This window comes from Oncorhynchus nerka, linkage group LG16 (assembly GCF_034236695.1).
Source record: "Oncorhynchus nerka isolate Pitt River linkage group LG16, Oner_Uvic_2.0, whole genome shotgun sequence".
Taxonomy (NCBI): domain Eukaryota; kingdom Metazoa; phylum Chordata; class Actinopteri; order Salmoniformes; family Salmonidae; genus Oncorhynchus; species Oncorhynchus nerka.
The window spans coordinates 8,797,900-8,818,677 of record NC_088411.1 but is presented as its reverse complement, the minus strand read 5'-3'; the positions used below and the strand labels follow the sequence as shown (position 1 = coordinate 8,818,677).

Sequence of the window (20,778 nt, the reverse complement as noted above, 5' to 3'; positions counted from 1 at the left end):
TGTGATATCAGTTTACAAACTACTTTGTTTGCCTCATGAATGATTTGTACAGTGGCGTGTTTTGTGTTGGATGCCAAGTTGTAGCCATCAAACATTTTAAATCAGGTCTACTTTGTTGCATCAGTATTTTTCCATCAACAATAATAAACTCAATGCCAACATAACAAAAACTATCATGCTCCTCACGGCCGACCTGAAAAACAACTTTGAGGTGTGGATTCAGTTGAAGCAAAGGTCTGTGAGCCACCCCAGGTGAAGTCATCAACATGACAGGCAAGTACTCCAGTCATGTAAGTCTTGATCAAGCCAATAGAAGGCTGCAGGATCCACTTGTGACATTTTTCCACCTGTACTGTTGCATTGTTGCCTTGACTTTGTTGTATCAGTCGAGTGATGCACCTGCCAGGTCATACACACACTTTTTTTTAGTTTGTGTTCCTTCGCTCTTAGCTTCAGGCGGAGGTCGGATCTGAATATCCCTTAACAGCTATGTTCCCTGCTGTCAGCAGCAATCTGAGTGACTCTGTGGTGCATGTTGGTGAGTCTTTTGGGAGTTGTTTAGCAGCCAGCTCCTCAACCTCTAGATGTGCTTTTGGCACTATTCAAGTTCAGGATTCTTTAAGAGTACACACCTGCTTTGCTGAGACATATTTTTGGCCAATGTCTCAAATCAAACTATGTCACATGCGCCGAATACAACAAGTGTAGACCTTACCATGAAATGCTTACTTACAAGCCCTTAACCAACAGTGCCGTTCAAGAAAGAGTTAAAGAAATATTTACCAAATAAACTCAAGTAAAAAGTAACACAATAACGAGGTTCTATACAGGGGGTACGGAGTCCGTGTGCGAGGGTACAGGTTAGAGGTAATTTGTACATGTAGGTAGGGGTGAAGTGACTATGCATAGATAACAAACCGCGAGTAGCATTAGTGTACAAAACAAATGGAGGGGGGGTCAATGTAATAGTCCGGTGGCCATGTGATTTAGTTGTTCAGCAGTCTTATGGCTTAGGGGTAGAAGCTGTTAAGGAGCCTTTTGGTCCTAGACTTGGCGCTCCGGTACCACTTGCCGTGCGGTAGCAGAGAAAACAGTCTTACTTGGGTGACTGGAGTCTGTGATCATTTTATGGGCTTTCCTCTGACACCTATTATATAGGTCCTGGATGGCAGGAAGCTTGGCCTTAGTGATGTACTGGGCCGTAGCACTACCTTCTGTAGCGAGTTACGGATGCCGAGTAGTTGCCATACCAGGCGGTGATGCAACCGGTAAGGATGCTCTTGATGGTGCAGCTGTATAACTTTTTGAGGATATGTTGACCCATGCCACATCTTTTCAGTCTCCTGAGGGGGAAAAGGTTTTGTCGTTCCCTCTTCACAACTGTCTTGGTGTGTTTGGACCATGATAGATCGTTGGTGATGTGGACATCAAGAACCTTGAAACTCTCAACCCGCTTCACTTACAGCCCCGTTGATGTTAATGGGGGCTTGTTTGGCCCACTTTCTTGTTGTCCACGATCAGCTCCTTTGTCTTGCTCACATTGAGGGAGAGGTTGTTGTCCTGGCACTACACTGCCAGTTCTCTGACCTCCTCCCTATAGGCTGTCTCATCATTGTCGGTGATCAGGTCTACCACTGTTGTGTCGTCAGCAAACTTAATGATGGTGTTGGAGTTATTTGGCCACAAAGTCGTAGGTGAACAGGGAGTACAGGAGGGGACTAATTATACACCCCTGATGGGCCCCAGTGTTGAGGATCAGTGTGGCAGATGTGTTGTTGCCTACCCTTACCACCTGGGGGTGGCCTGTCAGGAAGTCCAGGATCCAGTTGCAGAGGGAGTTGTTTAGTCCCAGGGTCCTTAGCTTAGTGATGAGCTTTGAACGCTGAGCTGTAGTCAATGAACAGCATTCTCACATAGGTGTTCCTTTTGTCCAGGTGGGAAAAGGCAGTGTGGAGTGCGACTGCGTCATCTGTGGATCTGTTGGGGCGGTATGCGAATTGGAGTGGGTCTAGGTAATCCGGGAGGATGCTGTTGATGTGAGCCATGACCAGCCTTTCAAAGCACTTCATGGCTACCGACGTGAGTGCTACGGGGCGGTAATAATTTAGGCAGGTTACCTTCGCTTTCTTGGGCACAGGGACTATGGTGGTCTGCTTGAAACATGTAGGTATTACAGACTCAGTCAGGTAGAGGTTGAAAATGTCAGTGAAGACACTTGCCAGTTGGTCCGTGTATGCTTTGAGTACACGTCCTGGTAATCCATCTGGCCCCGCGGCTTTGAATGTTGACCTGTTTTGCTCACATTGGCTACCGAGAGCATTATCACATAGTCATCCAGAACAGCTGGTGTTCTCGTGCATGCTTCAGTTTTGCTTGCCTCGATGAGAGCATAAAAGGTATTTAGCTCGTCTGTTAGGCTTGCGTCACTGGGCAGCTCGCGTCTGGGTTTCCCTTTGTAGTCCGTAACAGTTTTCATACCTTGCCACATCCGACGAGCATCAGAGCCGGTGTAGTAGTATTCAATCTTAATCCTGTATTGACGCTTTGCTTGTTTAACTTCTTGATGCACCCATCCCGTTACCAGGATCATTTTCGTCAACATCCACTGAATTGCAGAGCGCCAAATTCTAATTAAATTACAAAAAAATATTAAATTTTCATGAAATCACAAGTGCAATATAGCAAAACACAGTTTAGCTTGTTGTTAATCCACCTGGCATGTCAGATTTCAAAAAAGCTTTTCAACAAAAGCATACCAAGCGTTTATGTAAGGACATCTCTCTCAGTAGACAAAACATTACAAACAGCTAGCAGCCAAGGAGATTGGTCAGGAAAGTCAGAAAAGCAATAGAATGAATCGCTTACCTTTGATGATCTCTGGATGTTTGCACTCATGAGACTCCCAGTTACACAATAAATGTTCCTTTTGTTCCATTATTTTTATATCCAAAATACCTTCATTTGGTTGGTGGGTTATGTTCAGAAATCCACAGGCTCGAGCGGTCAAGACCGGGCAGACAAATTCCAAATAGTATCCGTAAAGTTCGTAGAAACATGTCAAATGTATTTTATAATCAATTCTTAGGTTGTTTTTGCAATATATAATCGATAATATTTCAACCGGGACTGTAGCTTCTTCAATTAGAGCATCCAATGACGCGATGTGATCTTTCTCGCTCATTTTTCAAAATAAAAGCCTGAAACTATGTCTAAAGACTGTTCACACCATGGGGAAGCCATAGGAAAAGGAATCTGGTTGATATGCCTTTTTAAATGGCGCGAAGGCAGGCTATGGAACAGAGAGCTTTCAGGAAAAACATAACTTTCGGGTTGGATTTTCCTCAGGTTTTCGCTTGCAATATCAGTTCTGTTAAACTCACAGACAATATTTTGACCGTTTTGGAAACTTTAGAGTTTTATATCCTAATCTGACAATTATATGCATATTCTGGGCCTGAGAAATAGGCAGTTTCATTTGGGTATGTTTTTCATCCAAACATCAAAATACTGCCCCCTACACTCAACAGGTTAATGGTTCATCTGAGTGCATAGCAGGATTTTTTAATTTTTATAGGTGTCCGGATTAGTGTCCCGCTCTTTGAAAGTGGCAGCTCTAGCCTTTAGCTCGATGCGGAGGTTGCCTGTAATCCATGGCTTCTGGTTGGGATATGTACGTACGGTCACTGTGGGGACGATGTCGTCGATGCACTTATTGATGAAGCCGATGACTAAGGTGGTATACTCCAATGCCATTGGATGAATCCTGGAACATATTCCAGTCTGTGCTAGCAATACAGTACTGTAGCGTAGCATCCGCGCCATATGACCTCTTCCGTATTGAGCGAGTCACTGGTACTTCCTGCTTTAGTTTTTGCTTGTAAGCAGGAATCAGGAGGATAGAATTATGGTCAGTTTTACCAAATGGAGGGCAAGGGATAGCTTTGAATGCATCTCTGTGGGTGGAGTAAAGCTGGTCTAGTTTTTTTCTTTTTTTTTTTCTCTCCTCTGGTTACATATGTGACATGCTGGTAAAAATGAGGTAAACTGATTTAAGTTTGCCTGCATTAAAGTCCCCAGCCACTAGAAGCGCTGCTTCTGGATGAGCATTTTCTTCTTTGCTTTTATGGCCTTATAGAGTTGGTTGAGTGCGGTCTTAGTGCCAGCATCAGTCTGTGGTGGTAAATAAACGGCTATGAATAGTACAGATGAGCACTCTCTTGGTAGATAGTGTGGTCTACAGCTTATCATAAGATACTCTACCTCAGTCGAGCAATACCTCAAGACTTCTTTAATATTAGACATCGGGCACCAGCTGTTATTGACAAAAAGACACACACCCCCATCCCTCGTCTTACCAGACGTAGCTTCTCTGTAGCATCACTGTTCTGCCAGTGCATTGAAACTCCCTCCAGATTGAGTACTACAGGTTGTACCAGTTCTGGTGTTTTCCTTTGGCTTTTCCTGCTTGTCCAATGACGGTTGCTGTGTGTGGAATACCACTTTCTCTGTCCATTTCAGATTGGAACAACCATGTTGCCTTAACACATGTGGCTGTTGAACATTTTCCTAATTCTGAACCCTCAACGGTATTACCTTTGTCATAGTTGAAGGTCTGTGCTCCATTTCCTGTGTCAGTTTGTGTCCATATCATTGGATGCGACATCAGGTAGGTTTGTGTCTTTTTTTAATGTGTCCTCATTTTCAGTAGGAGGCTGATTCTCAGCAACAGCCCCTCTATCTTGTTGACCATTTTTACTTTCTGCAGTCTTGAGTGATGCACCTGGACAATGGTGCCTCCGTGTCTCACAAATATCACCACACCATCTTGGCCAATGACTACTGCCGGTCCTTTCCACTCATGACAGTCAACTCGTTTGTAGTACACTTTGTTTCCAGTGTCGTACTTCTCATCGGTTGGTCGAAGCTGTTTACGCAGAGCTTTGCGAATTCTCTCTGAACACTCTGCTTCAGTGAACGCGTTTCTCGTTGCATGTGGTACTGAAAGGTGCTGTCCCACCCATGCACTTTCAACATGATATCTGTGAGTGTTTTGATTGTCTTTCCAGAAGTCCATTGCTCCATAGACTGTATGCAGCAGTTGTCTTTACTTCCATGTTGAATTTCTCAGCCCTTTCTCTTAGTTCCTTATTATTGAATTCTCCTCCATTGTCACTGTACAATTTATGGGAAGGGCCAGGCACACTTATCCAGGAATGAATGAAATTCTGGATGATTTCACTGGGTTTCTTTGTATTCACAATGCTTCCAACGCTGAAGCGTGTGAAGTGGTCGACAATGTGAAGGTGCCACACACTTGGTCCAAGCTCATATAGATCTACAGCCACCATTTCATTGTATTTGGAAGCCAGTGGCAAACTAACAGCATAGGTTTGCTGTATATTTCTGACATGTCTCACAACTTAACTATCTGCCGTAGAATTTATTTATTCCCAAAACTGCTGAGTCATTTCTGAAGTCTCAACTGTAGCATGTCGAAACTGTTTTGAAGTTTTAATACTTTGTTTTTCATGTTGTGTTCATGTTCTCTGGGACTGTCAATCTCCATGTGCTCTGTGTCTGTCAGAATCTCCTTTTTACATGGACTCTGATGTCTTAGGCTACTATTGTGTAAACATTTTAGACAGAGGTAGTAAGTTCAAGGGTCACTGGTTGTTTAAACATCACTTCCTTGTCATTTTTTTTGTCTAGTGCAGCCCCTGCCTTCTTGAGGGAAGCTTTGCTGAATAAATCAAATCAATTCAAAGTTTGTCACGTGCGCCGAATGCAACCGGTGTAGACCTTACAGTGAAATGATTACTTACAGGCTCTAACCAACAGTGCAAAAAAAGGTATTATGTGAACAATAGGTAAGTAAAGAAATAAAAACAAGGGTGAAAAATAACAGTAACAAGACTATATACAGGCACCGGTTAGTCGGGCTGATTGAGGTAGTATGTACATGTAGATATGGTTAAAGTGACTGCATATATGCTAAACAGAGAGTAGCAGTAGCGTAAAAGAGGGGTTGGTGGGTGACCGAGGACACAATGCAGATATCCCGGTTAGCCATTTTGATGACCTCTTCAGGAGTCTTATGGCTTGGGGGTAAAAACTGTTGAGAAGCCTTTTTGTACCGCTTGCCATGCGGTAGTAGAGAGAACAGTCTATGACTGGGGTGGCTGGGGTCTTTAACCATTTTTAGGGCCTTTCTCTGACACCGTCTGGTGTAGAGGTCCTGGATAGCAGGCAGCTTATCCCCAGTGATGTGCTGGGCTGTACGCACTACCCTCTGTAGTGCCTTGCGGTCACAGGCCGAGCAATTGCCATACCAGGCAGTGATGCAACCAGTCAGGATAGTAAGGGGATATCTGCAGGGACCACCTATGTTTCAATGTGACTCTTGGTCAGACCCATTTTTGCTGATATCTTGACTCTGTTGGTAGAATGGACGATTCTCCCATATCCACATTTGAACGCTCTTGTTGCTTGGTGTGTCAATCATATTTTGTACTCCTTTCATATTTCGTTCTTTGACATAGCTAGCAAGGCATTTTGCACCACACACTGTGCTTGTATATGCAGTATCAATCACAGCAGATCCTAAGGATTCAACTATGAAGAGCTCTGTATTAGAAGCAGATTTGTTTGAAAACAGTGTAATGTTACACTGCTCTGTTTACATTTTCCTCTGTTAGTTTAACTTGTTCATTTTTATGAGGACAGTCTTTAACCCAATGGTAAGTGCTTTGACAAATAGAAAATGTTGAGCTCCTTCCATGTCTGTCCAGTGGATTTGTGCCAGGCAATGGCACCCTCGACTGGTTGTCTTGAGAACGTGACTTGTTGACACCTTTTTTTCCTCTGCTGCTCAGTGTAATATGCCGCGTCACTCACTTGCATTCCATCTGTTATTTGCACGGCAGACGTCTTTTCACCCAAAAGTATCTTTAGTGCCGACTTCATTGACGCAAAAGTCAGCACAGTACAAGCAGTCAAAGCCAACTCTTTCTCCCTAACATCCAGGTAGTATCTAGCAACTTGAAAATTAACACTGCATCCGCGGGAGAACCATGTCTGTCTTGCGCATCCTATTGTACCTCTGTTCGAAAGCAATTATGTAGTCTGTCATTGCAACTGAAATGTCTCTAACACTGACAGTTTTTAATATTCTATGTAGGCACTGTCTTTCTCTTTGATCAGAGCACTGGGCCTGTGTTTCTTAAAGTTCACACACAGTCATCCTTGTTCAAATCCTCCGGGGATATTTCCAGTTCTGTGTCTCTCGCTCTTCCCTCGAGCGATAATACCACAGCAAGTGCTCGCTTTTTGTCGTCCAGGTTAGTTACCCGTGTCCAGATTCCAATTACATTGTTCATACACTTTCATACGACCTCTTATTGTCGAAGTGTCACATTGTAGCACCGGGATAACATAAATACATGGATAATTAAAAATATATTTCACCTTTTATTTAACCAGGTAGGCCAGTTGAGAACAAGTTCTCATTTACAACTGTGACCTGGCCAAGATAACGCAAAGCAGTGTGACAAAAACAACAGTTACACATTAACAAATGTACAGTCAATAACACAATAGAAAAATCTATGCACAGTGTGTGCAAATGTAGGGAGGTAAGGCAATAAATAGGCCATGGAGGTGAAATAACTAAAATGTATCATTTTAAAACATGAACTTAACAACAACCGCTTCTTCCCCTATTCCCTGGCTACTGAATGTTACTAATGGATTTTGTAGTGTAAACCCATAATTTTCCAGCTGAATCGGTGGTCATGCAGTCTTGTAGTCCTCTAAGAAAAGAATAAGAATTCTGTTGATATTTATTTATAATTTTTAATGTGCATCTCTTTTTAGTGGATTGCCCAGACAAGGTGTCATCGTGTCCTGAAGAGACCACTTGCTGCCTGTTGGGGGATAGGAGCTATGGCTGCTGCCCTATGCCAAGTGTGAGTCATCTTGCTCTCAAGCCAATAACTCACCACACATCCATATTCAGCTGCCAGGAAATATCAGCTCCTGCAGGATTCAGCTGTATCAAGACCCCTCTTGCTCTCCTCAGGCTGTGTGTTGTCCGGACCACCTCCACTGCTGTCCTGAGGGAACCACCTGTGACCTGGAACAGAGCACCTGTGTGTCTAAACACGGCCAAACTTCCATGGCTGTCAAATTCCCCGCCACATTGACCACGACATCCCTACAGAGCACCGGTCAGAGACAAAGTTACACATCAAACATTGGCGCATGACGTTAACATCGATTTGCAACAGACTCAGTGGGGATATTTTCAAGATGAAAAGTTGCATAGCGACAGAAGTGTAATGTCCATACATTTAACATGTGAATGTGTGCGCTCTATGCCCTTCAGTCAATGCTGTGCCCTGCAACGACTCTGTGGCCTGCGCTGATGGAACCACGTGCTGTAAATTACTAAATGAAGAATGGGCCTGCTGCCCCTTACCCAAGGTACTGTAAACAATTTGTGTATGTGGGTGTGTGTCAGCCATAATTCCTGCCACACTTGACAGTAGTGCTCAGCCCTTGAGACCCTGTCCTGATTTATTAGGTTAATTTATCAATGTTGAAAGTGAGTGCCGCTCTTTTTTTCACGGTCAGTGGTGTTACATCTGTCTTGTAGCATTACAGATATGAGAACAGAAACACTGTAGACTCCTGTGTCCAGATTCAGCTGTACCTCCTGAGCGCCCCCCCGCCCTCACTAATTCCTTGACTTCCCTCTAGGCTGTGTGTTGTGATGACCACCTCCACTGCTGCCCCCACGGGACCATCTGTAACCTGGCAGAGAGTACGTGTGATGACCCCACTTCGGGTTCTGCCCTGGTACCCATGCTGGACAAGGTGCCCGCCTTTAGCTATGTGTCGCAGGAGGAGCCGCTGCCCAACAGCATATGTGACAAATCCACGTCGTGCCCGGGCAAATCCACGTGCTGCAAGACCACCACAGGAAACTGGGCATGCTGCCCCCTGCCCAATGTATGAACATTTCCACATTTACCCCCTCTCCCCCACTGACTTATTTGCCAAGTCCAGTCCTTGTTAAGAGTCTAACCTTTTAGTTCACTTTAGGTAGCTTTACCTCCGGTTGTATTTGATTAAATGACGTCCATGTTAAATTATATTCCTAAAGTGACTGGATTTGAATTGACTAATTGGGAAACCGCTACTGTCCCTGGTATAGTCACTCTAAGTGGTGCTAATTTGATACACTTATGAATAGTCCTTGTTTTCAATCATCTCGGCGAGTCATTTTAATTAAATACGAGGCAAATAAGCATCACGTTTATAGCCTAAAGGTAGCCTAGCTGTTGTATCAGTAATAACAACTCCATGCATTCTCTGTGGCCCACAGGCTGTGTGTTGCGATGACCACCTCCACTGCTGCCCCCACGGCACTGTGTGTAACCTGGAGGCCAGTACCTGCGATGACCCCTCAGGCTTCAACATGCCGTGGGTCACCAAGGTGGAGGCACTCACCACGCAGGCACAACTGGCCACTGAGAAGTGTGACGAAAAGACCATGTGCCCCGGGGGCACCACCTGCTGCAGACAGAACTCAGGACAGTGGGCATGCTGTCCTCTACCTCATGTGAGTTCATTTCCCCCCTCCATCTGGTGGTTTAAATAACGATCTTACCATTCAATTGGTGACAGATTTTCATGCGAATATTCTCAAATTAGAATAAAAACAAAGAGCATTTTTCCACCAGAGATGTTTCCATTAAATTAACTTGTTGCAGATAAAAGGCTGAGTGTGGTGACGTAGTACGCATAAAATACATTTTGGGGTTAAATTCCCATTTACCACCTAAAAAAGTAAGTATGTACAGTTAAAGTCGGAAGTTTACATACACCTTAGCCACCTTACACCTCAGTTTTTCACAATTCCTGACATTTAATCCTGGTAAAAATTCCCTGTCTTAGGTCAGTTAGGATCACCACTATTTTAAGAATGTGAAATGTCAGAATAATAGTAGAGATTTATTTCAGCTTTATTTCTTTCATCACATTCCCAGTGGGACAGAAGTTTACACACACTCAATTAGTATTTGGTAGCATTGTCTTTAAATTGTTTAACTTGGGTCAAATGTTTTGGGTAACCTTCCACAAGCTTCCCACAATAAGTTGTGTGAATTTTGGCCCATTCCTCCTGACAGAGCTGGTATAACTGAGTCAGGTTTGTAGGCCTCCTTGCTCGCACACGCCTTTTCAGTTCTGCCCACAAATGTTCTATAGGTTGAGGTCAGGGCTTTGTGATGGCCACTCTAATACCTTGACCGTTATTGTCCTTAAGCCATTTTGCCACAACTTTGGAAGTATGCTTGGGGTCGTTGTCCATTTGGAAGACCCATTTGCGACCAAGCTTTAATCTTCCTGACTGATGTCTTGAGATGTTGCTTCAATATATCCACATATTTTTCCTACCTCATGATGCCATCTCTTTTGTGAAGTTCACCAGTCCCTCTTGCAGCAAAGCACCCCCACAACATGATGCTGCCACCCCCGTGCTTCACAGTTGGGAGGGTGTTCTTTGGCTTGCAAACCTCCCTATTTTTCCTCCAAACATAACAATGGTCATTATGGCTAAACGGTTCTGTTTTTGTTTCATCAGACCAGAGGACATTTCTCCAAAAAGTACGATCTTTGTCCCCATGTGCAGTTGCAAACCGTAGTCTGGCTTTCTATGTTGGTTTTGGAGCAGTGGCTTCTTCCTTGCTAAGCGGCCTTTCAGGTTATGTCAATATAGGACTCGTTTTACTCTGGATATAGATACTTTTGTACCTGTTTCCTCCAGCATCTTCACAAGGTCCTTTGCTGTTGTTCTGGGATTGATCTGCACTTTTCGCACCTGAGTACGTTCATCTCTAGGAGACAGAACGCGTCTCCTTCCTGAGCGGTATGACGGCTGCGTGTTCCCATGGAGTTTATACTTGCGTACTATTGTTTGTACAGATGAACGTGGTACCTTCAGGCGTTTGGAAATTGCTCCCAAGGATGAACCAGACTTGTGGAGGTCTCCAATTTGTTTCTGAGGTCTTGGCTGATTTCTTTTGATTTTCCAATGATGTCAAGCAAAGAGTCCCTGAGTTTGAAGGTAGGCCTTGAAATACATCCACAGGTACACCTCCAATTGACTCAAATTATGTCAATTAGCCCATCAAGCTTCTAAAGCCATGACATCATTTTCTGGAATTTTCTGGGTGTTTAAAGGCACAGTCAACTTAGTGCATGTAAACTTCTGACCCACTGGAATTGTGATACAGTGAAATAATCTGTCTGTAAACAATTGTTGCAAAAATGACTTGTCATGCACTAAGTAGATGTCCTAACCGACTTGCCAAAACTATAGTTTGTCAACAAGACATTTGTGGAGTGGTTGGAAAATGAGTTTTAATGACTCAACCTAAGTTAATGTAAACTTCAGACTTCACCTGTTATGTATGTGTTTCCATTGCATTGAACTATTTTGGTTCTCTCACAAAAAGTGTTTTATATAGCGAGTGTGCCCACTCTGGTAATGGCACGTCTGTTCCAGTCAACAGCGCACAGATACACGTATAGCCCACATGAGATTTATTATGGACGAAAGAGCGCAATAATTTTTGTTTGCCAAATGGCAGCCAAGCATCGATGATCATGTTACCAGAATAACACCCTCAATATTTATTGGAAAGGAACATCAAGCTCATCACCTTGCACTTTTGCCACCCTGTGAAGTTCACCATAACTTAATCTGTAGCCTAATAAACTGCATGCTTTCCCGACGAGTCGTAGTGGGAGGACCACACATGTCATCTCCTGACTCCCAAGTTTACTCTGATATGATGGTTATTATATCAATATTTGCACAAAAGCCTTTCCACTGATTTTTTTATCTCGCATAATTCATTTTACAGACACAAAAAGATCCCACCTTGTCTAGCGTATTTTGTTACGTCGACATTTGTGAAGTTTATTGAAAAATTCATTATCCACCAGGCCTGTCATGACATTTGTGCTTTACTCTCAAAAAGGTTGGATGGAAACCTGGTTAATGACTCCATTCGTAGACTGAGATTAATTGAAGAGTTATGTATAATTCTGAAGGAACATTTGTTTTACGACTTGGCTCTGGGTGTGTATTACAGAAACATAACTTATGTTTTTGCAACTTAGGACACCATATACTGTAGATAAGGGCCCATATTCATAAACTGTCTCAGGAGGCTGCTGATTGGAGGACTGCTCCTAATAATGGCCAGAGTGAAAGGAATGCCATCAAACGCATGGTTTCCATGTGTTTGCTGTATTTGATACTATTCTATTCCGCTCCAGCCATTACCACGAGCCCGTCCTCCCCAATTAAGGTGCCACAAACCTCCTGTGGGCTCAGCACGCCTCTTTGTGAATACCAGCCTCGATTTTTGGTGACCGCAAAACAAGGGCTCTTAACTCTTTAAGGTAGGATTTGAAATAATGTTATTGTTGCCCTCTAGGCGGTGTGCTGCGACGACCATGAGCACTGCTGCCCTAAAGGCTACACGTGTAACGTGGCCGAGCAGACCTGTGACAAAGCAGGGACCCTCAGTTTGCCCTGGATCCCCAGGGTGCCAGCCCTGCTCCTGCACAGAGTGCTTCCTCAGGCCATTGCCCCCTCCTTCCCCCTAGCCAAGAACATGTGTGACCCCCACACCAGCTGTCCCAAATATACCACCTGCTGCTTCATGAACAAAGCTGGCAAGTGGGGATGCTGCCCCCTGCCAAAGGTAAGTAGGCTACTCTGGGGACTTTGGCCGTGGCAACTTTTCAAGATGTTATTATTATTATTATTATGATGATGAACAAAGCAGTGGCAATGTAACAGAATTTGCAGCTGAAATTATAGTGATGGTCTGCTCCTCCCCAGGCGGTGTGCTGTGCCAACGGAGACCACTGCTGCCCCAGCGGCTACAGCTGTGATGGCCACAAGACCTCCTGCACTAAGGGCCCCCTGACCATTCCCTGGTACCGCAAAGTGAAGGCCCTGACTGAGGGAGCCATGTTGAAAGACGTAAAGTGTGACGACAAGAGCAGCTGTGCCTCGGGGGCCACCTGCTGCAAGCTGCCCACAGGCGAATGGGGCTGCTGTCCCCTGGTCAAGGTGTGTCTCCATTGAGAATGGATTGGATTTATATACAGTATTCGGACCCCTCGAGTTTCCACATTGTTACGTTACAGCCTTATTCTAAAATGGATTCAATTGTTTTTCCCCCTCAATCTACAGACAATATTGGTTGGGTTTAAAAAAAAAAAACTTTTAGCAAATTTATAAAAAAATATATGTTTATCACATTTACATAAGTATTCAGACCCTTTACTCAGTACTTTGTTGAAGCAGCGATTAAATCCTTGAGTCTTTTTGGTTGTGATGCTACAAGCTTGGCACACCTGTATTTGGGGAGTTTCTCCCATTCTTCCCTGCAGATCCTTTCAAGCCCCGTCAGGTTGGATGGGGAGCGTCGCTGCACAGCTATTTTCAGGTCTCTCCAGAGATGTTAGATCGGGTTCAAGTCCAGGCTCTGGCTGGGCCACTCAAGGACATTCTGAGACTTGTCCCGAAGCTACTCCTGCGTTGTCTAGGCTGTGTGCTTAGGGTCATTGTCCTGTTGGAAGGTGAACCTTCGCCCCAGTCTGAGGTCCTGAGCGTTCTGAACCAGATTTTAAATCAAGGATCTCTCTGTACTTTGCTCCCTGTTCATCTTTGCCTCGATCCTGACTAGTCTCGCAGTCCCTGCCGCTGAAAAACATACCCAACAACAGTCCAATCAATTGAATTTACCACATATGGACTCCAATGAAGTTGTAGAAACATCTTAAGAATGGTTCATGGAAACCGGATGCACCTGAGATCAATTTCGAGTCTCATAGCAAAGGCAATACTTACCGTAAATAAGTTATCAGTTTTAAAAATATATATTTTTGCAAAAAAATCTAAACCTGTCATCATTATGGGGTATTGTGTGTAGATTGATGAAGAAAAAATAAAATCAATTTTGGAGTAAGGCTGTAATGTAACAAAATGTGGAAAAAGGGAAGGGGTCTGACTACTTCCCCGTTTCGCCTCACAGATACATCTTGTTGACTCTCTCCTTATCGTCCCCAATCTGCAGGCTGTTTGCTGTACAGACCATGAGCACTGCTGCCCCCAAGGCTACAGCTGCAACATGCAGACTGGGACCTGTGAGAAACTGGTAGAGGCTATACTCCTCCGTACGGTGCCCCTGACAAAGGTAGCAGAGTCCCAGCAGAGGGCAGCAGAGATGAGTATAGATGTGACTTGTGACAGCACTGGAGAGTACAGCTGTCCCAAACTGGAAACCTGCTGCAAGACTTCACCCACGGAATGGTCCTGCTGCCCTGCACCAAAGGTAGTGAAACGGCTACTTGGAATGAAAATCCTAACTTGAAATAATGAACTTTGACTTTTGATGTAGATGGGAAATGTGTGTACATTTGACAAGTTGAGATGTTCTTTAACCTCTAGCGACGAGCAATCCCCTTTCCGGGAGTGTAATCATAGCCTCAAGCGCATTACCATAACGCAACGTTTCCTATTCATGAAAATCGCAAATGAAATGAAATAAATATATTCAAACATACGCTTAGCCTTTTGTTAACAACACTGTCATTTCAGATTTTAAAAATATGCATTACAGCCAACGCTAGACAAGCATTTGTGTAAGTTTAGCATGGTATAATGCTATGCTAGGCTGTGCTGGCAGCAGGCAACATTTTCACAAAAATAAGAAAAGCAACCAAATTAAATCATTTACCTTTGAAGAACTTCAGATGCTTTCACTCAGGAGACTCCCAGTTAGATGGCAAATGTTCCTTTTTTCCAAAAATAATATTTTTGTAGGCGAAAAAACTATAATGCATTAGCATAACGCAACTTTTTCTATTCATGAAAATCGCAAATGAAATGAAATAAATATATTGAAACACAAGCTTAGCCTTTTGTTAACAACACTCATCTCAGATTTTCAAAATATGCTTTTCAACCAAAGCTACACAAGCATTTGTGTAAGAGTATTGATAGCTTAGCATAACATTCAGCAGGCAACATTTTCACAAAAACAAGAAAAGCATTTACCTTTGAAGAACTTCGGATGATTTCAATGACGAGACTCTCAGATAGCAAATGTAAATTTTTTCCAAAAATATTATTTGTGTTGGCGAAATAGCTCCGTTTTATTCATCACGTTTGGCTGAGAAAAAGACCGGAAAATGCAGTCACTACAACGCCAAACTTTTTTCCAAATTAGCTCCATAATATTGACAGAAACATGGCAAACGTTGTTTAGAGTCAATCCTCAAGGTGTTTTTCACATATCTATTCGATAATATATCAGTCGTGACAGTTGGTTTCTCATCAGAAGCGAACGGAAAAATACTGCAGCTGGAGATTACGCAATAATTGCAACGGAGGACACCAAGCGACCACCTGGTAGATGTAGTCTCTTATGGTCAATCTTCCAATGATATGCCTACAAATACGTCTCAATGCTGTCGACACCTTGGGGAAGCGACAGAAAGCCTAAGCTCATTCGTGGCCCATTCACAGCCATATAAGGAGTCATTGGCATGAGGCGGTTTAAAAAAATGCGGCACTTCCTGATTGGATTTTTATCTGGGTTTCGCCTGTAACATCAGTTTTGTGGCACACAGACAAGATCTTTGCCGTTTTGGAAACGTCAGAGTTTTCTTTCCAAAGCTGTCAATTATATGCATAGTCGAGCATATTTTCGTGACAAAATATCTTGTTTAAAACGGGAACGTTTTTCATCTAAAAATTAATATAGCGCCCCCTATATCCAAGAAGTTAATCAACTCCATATTTGGTACATAAAGGAAATGTAGCCTTTTATTTTTTTGTAAGGATGCGCGACCAGATCGAACTGCCCTGTCCCCCAGGACACCTCTTCCACATATATAAACAACCTTAAAACGTTCTGTACATTTGTTACTTTACCCACTTTTTATTCTTTTTTTTAACATAGCAGCTGCTCCCCCCTTCATGATGTAGAAGTACTATTTCGTGAGTGACTTAGAGCCGATGGTGTGAATAAGCTAGCAAATCTGTATTTTGTTTCAATCAAACCACATAGTTGTGTGCACTGAGTTTTGGCTGCATGAAAGAGAAATCGGCACATGAGCACAGTCCTCCTAAAATCGCATAAGGAATTGCCTGATGTCTGTCTAACATAAGCGTTATGCTATGCTGTTATATTGGTATTTGATATTAATTAGTCATCAAGTGATCTCGTGAGACATTGATTCAACTTTGCTCCCAATTTATTGAAACTTTGCTCCGACTTATTGAAACTAGTAACATTCGGAGAAGTGGCATGGCGTCGTTCCGTTCCGTACGCTCCAGCTGCACTACACTCCTGCCTATATGTCAACATACGTAGTCTACATGTAACGTGTAGCCTACACTGTCTACACGTTGCATTGAGTCAAAGCTATCGGCATTTCAACCATAACTAACATTCAACTTACTGCGCTTCTCATTGACCATGCAACACTGCACGATTTGATGGTCAGCACATCATTTGAAATTCACCAGATTAGCCTTTGGGTGAACCTTTCCGCGCAAGTAGGCCGAGTTTGACAACATGCCCGTCAATTTAAGTGATCAGTCTGCCGCACAGAGTACATTGTGTGTGTGTGTGTGTGTAGGCAGTAAATTAGGTGTGTGTGTGTGTGTGTGGTTTATAGTTACAACAGACGAAGTTTGTACAACATGGTTTCAATGAGAGGGGGCAGTCATTCTCCCCCGCCCGTCACAAGTTCAAGGCCAACTGCGGTACTGCAGACATTTTTAGCAGAAAAAAGGATCCCCGTTATAGTGAATGGAAAAATGTCAATCTTCGTGGTCAATTGTATGAATAAAAAATATCCACCAGATGCATGAACAGATTATTTTAAAATCGCACACAGAAAAGGTTATACCATTTGGTATTCAAACTTTTTCAACAGGGATACTTTCTTTCCTGTCAGAATTGCTCGGAACCCAATTTGTTTTTCATCACCCCAAATATGACAATCTTAAAATCATTACATTTCTATTGTTACGTCAACAAATACTTCAATTCATTACATCTCTTATCCAAATGAAAAGAAACTAATAAATACATTTACTCTTTTTATTTTTCAAACAACATTTTTCCCATACAATCTGTACTCTATTTTTTGGGTGATCCCACTGCAGTTCCCCCGACTTTAATTGAGTTGCTCATGGCATCCTGCAGTACTCTAGTCTGCCTTCAACTTGAGTTACTCAATGAGGGGGCAGGACTGCGCTAGCCTGCAACTTCTCTTCCTGGAGTAGCTCAAATTGTGCATGTTAGGTTTCCATGAGACATCATCTTAACCAACTTTATTTGGCTTTAATGCGCTATTGAATCTTCACATAGGAATGGCTGATGTCACTTGATCGATGGCTTTATCCATTCATGTATGCAGTCATTGCTTAGACAAGACAAAGACGTCCAATCATCACGCGGGGTTAGTGAGAACAGGAAGGGAGGGGGCAGCAGAGGGAGCAGCAGCTATGTAAAATAATTGTGCATAAAGTAGCAAATGCACGGAAGGTTGTTTAGCCATCAGGAAGAGACTTCAGAGTCTGATGCTGTATTTTTTTCATATATATATTAATTCAAATGATCTCATCACTTCCATTGATTGTTAGGTTGGGGTGGCTAAAGTTAGTTGAAGTTTGTGGTGGCTGTTTTAAAGAACATAACCATGGATTATTTTCTACTGATAAATCAATTTGTAAAATCCTGAACTAATCCTTTAAACTCGCTTTCTCTTCACAGGCCATATGCTGCGCGGACACCAGGCACTGCTGCCCCGTGGGATACACATGTGACCTGGAGCGGGGAGGCTGCTCCCAGCAGGCTGAGTTGACCTGGGACATGTTCTACAGCCACGACAAAAAGAGGGACTTTGTTCCGTTTTGACTTTGAGCTAAAATCGGGAAGCACTGATTTGGACTCTGAGCCAATCAGGATGCAGCACTGATCTGATGTTCCTCAACCTAACCTGCAGCACATTCCATAAGAGGAACAAACAACCTAATGGAAACTGGACAAGGGACAGGAGATTTATTTTGTATGTTTTTTTTGTTGTAAGTGATTTAATTTGGTTCAATTGGGGTAGAACAGGAAATAGAAATGTTTGGAAGTAGAGAATTCAGCATCTCCACCCAATGGCCATCCCAAAGTTTTTTTTGTGTTTTTTTTTAAGCAGCTAGCTTGTAGGTTACTACAAGGTTACGCTTAGTTACTACTGCCCCATATGCCATTTTCTCTATGCAAATGAGAAACATGAATGTATTATAGTCTCTTGGAACAAGAATGATCATTCTCCAGAATAAACCTGCTTTAAGATGTATCAAAAATGTGGTATATTACAAACTCTCAAGAACACAGCTACATAGTATAAAAAAAGCTTATTATCATGTTTCATTGCTGCAGGCACAACCTAGCATTAGTATATCGTTCTTTCTCGAAGCACTACAGAGCCATTGATCAGCCGACTGAGTGTTACTTTGATTGACATTTTTGCTCGATTTTTATGTATGTTTTGCCCTCTGGCCTGGGTTCATCACTTTCTGTGAACATCATCAAAATGGTCCAGCCTCTGACAGTTTTCTGTCATTAAAATAAAAATACTGTCACTCAAACCCCTTAAGTCAAAGCCATTTTTTTTTCTTGATGTCATAATACCCATTGTTGATAATCTTGATTTTCAGTATAGGAATTGTGGTGCTTGAACAGGTGATGGGGAAGTGAATCCAGTACATATGAATTGTAAGATTGTACTAACCAATGTTAGTTGATATCAAAATTGATACTAAGCACTCTGTTCTACCAGCCGTAGTAATGGTAACCAGTAGTAATACTTTGAAAGTCAATGCAAACAATACCAGTTAGCACATAACTCTCATCCCATTCCTGACTAACGTCCCAAATTTGTATCTGTACTCTATAGTTTTGGATTTTTTTTTTTTTTACACGAATATCATGTTAAATGAAGGACATGTTTCTTGGTTAATTATAGTTTCCTTATCAAATATTTTATCTTATGAAGGGGAGTTGTGTGTCACTGAGGTGAAATAAAATTGTTTCAAATATTTCAGTTTTCTTTCTTCGGTAGGGGAAAGCATTTTCTGTTGAGCTGCACTATAGTACATTAATAAACAATGGATGAGTCATGTTTTTGTCTGATTCTGGGCGGCTATGGTTTCTGGATATACCCTAGGGGAGGATGCCGAACATTCTATGCACTTCTGCACCCACCCCCCCCTCCCCCTCCCCTCGATTCCAGGCTGTATCACAACCGGACGTGATTGGAAGTCCCATAGGGCGGCTCTCAATTGGCCCAGCATAGTTAGGGTTTGGCCGGGGTAGGCCGTCATTGTAAATAAGAATTTGTTCTTAACTGTTTGGACGCTACAGACATAAGTTGGCAGATCGGTGGTACCGAGAGTTGTAGAGCAAAACAGATTTAATTTTTTTGGGATATTTTGGTCTGCCAAACACCACTTTTAGCTCTGCTATCCTTCACCGTAAATGAGGATGGCCGAAATCGGCGGGTGCGGTGGATTGAGACGTAGCCCATGCAACAACAAAAAAACATCTAGCTTATTAAAGAGCCACTGAACCTGCCGATTGGCATGCGTTTATTTTGCTAATAGCATCTTTAAATCTCAGGTTTGGTGCTTTATTTCGCAAGTGAAAAATGTGCAACGTGTTGTCTTATGTAAACAGACTGCTGGTCAGGTTTATCAGTCTATGCTATTGGATAGAGAGCAATCACTGTAGCTGTTCACCCCATATTAGTGGGGATATGTACAGTGCCCTCAAAGTATTCAAACCCATTGATTTTTTCCACATTGTTAGGTTACAGCCTTGTTCTAAAATGGAGTAAAAAAAATATTTTCCTCAATATACAGATAATACCCCGTAATGACAAAGTAAAAACAGTTTATTTTTGCTAATTTATAAAAATAAATACATTTACCTAAGTATTCACACCCTTTACTCAGGACTTTGTTGTGGTACCTTTGGCAGCAATTACAGCCTTGAGTCTTCTTGGGTATGACGTTACAAGCTTGGCACACCTGTATTTGGGGAGTTTCTTCCATTCTCTGCAGATCCTCTCGAGCTCTGTCAGGTTGGATGGGAAGCGTCGCTGCACCGCTATTTTCAGGTCTCTCCAGAGATGTTCAATCAGGTTCAAGTCTGGGTTCTGGCTGGGCCACTCAAGGATATTCAGACTTGTCCCGAAGCTACTCCTGCATTGTCTTGGCTGTGTGCTTAGGGTCATTGTCCTGTTGGAAGGTGAAGCTTCGCCCCAGTCTGATGTCCTGAGCGCTCTGGGGCAGGTTTTCATCTTTGCCTCAATGCTGACGAGTCTCCCAATCCCTGCCGCTGAAAAACATCCCCACAGCATGATGCTGCCACCACCATAGGGATGGTGACAAGTTTCCTCCAGACATGACACTTAGCATTTAGGCCCAAAAAAGTTAAATCTTGGTTTCATCAGACCAGAGAATCTTGTTTCTCATGGTCTGAGAGTCTTTAGGTGCCTTTTGGCAAACTCCAAAATGGGCTTTCATATCCATTTTACTGAGCAGTAGCTTCCGTCTGGCCACTCTACCATAAAGGCCTGATTGGTGGAGTGCTGCAGAGATGGTTGTCTTTCTGGAAGGTT

The 20,778-nt window shown here is 42.9% G+C and overlaps 1 protein-coding gene across 3 annotated transcripts in view; it reads left to right on the top strand.

The window, feature by feature from the left end:
• Positions 1-19,276, top strand: part of LOC115143987 (progranulin-like) — a 32,866-nt gene extending 13,590 nt beyond the window's left edge. For all 3 annotated transcript variants that reach the window (XM_029684511.2, XM_029684512.2, XM_029684510.2), the window contains exons 9-17: positions 7,873-7,964; positions 8,078-8,225; positions 8,384-8,481; positions 8,758-9,009; positions 9,386-9,622; positions 12,510-12,779; positions 12,920-13,153; positions 14,163-14,420; positions 17,877-19,276. In XM_029684511.2, the coding sequence (XP_029540371.1) occupies positions 7,873-7,964; positions 8,078-8,225; positions 8,384-8,481; positions 8,758-9,009; positions 9,386-9,622; positions 12,510-12,779; positions 12,920-13,153; positions 14,163-14,420; positions 17,877-18,020 (1,733 nt within the window). In that variant the 3' untranslated portion in view covers positions 18,021-19,276. The remainder of the gene's footprint in view (positions 1-7,872; positions 7,965-8,077; positions 8,226-8,383; positions 8,482-8,757; positions 9,010-9,385; positions 9,623-12,509; positions 12,780-12,919; positions 13,154-14,162; positions 14,421-17,876) is intronic.
• The last annotated feature ends 1,502 nt before the right edge of the window (positions 19,277-20,778 follow it).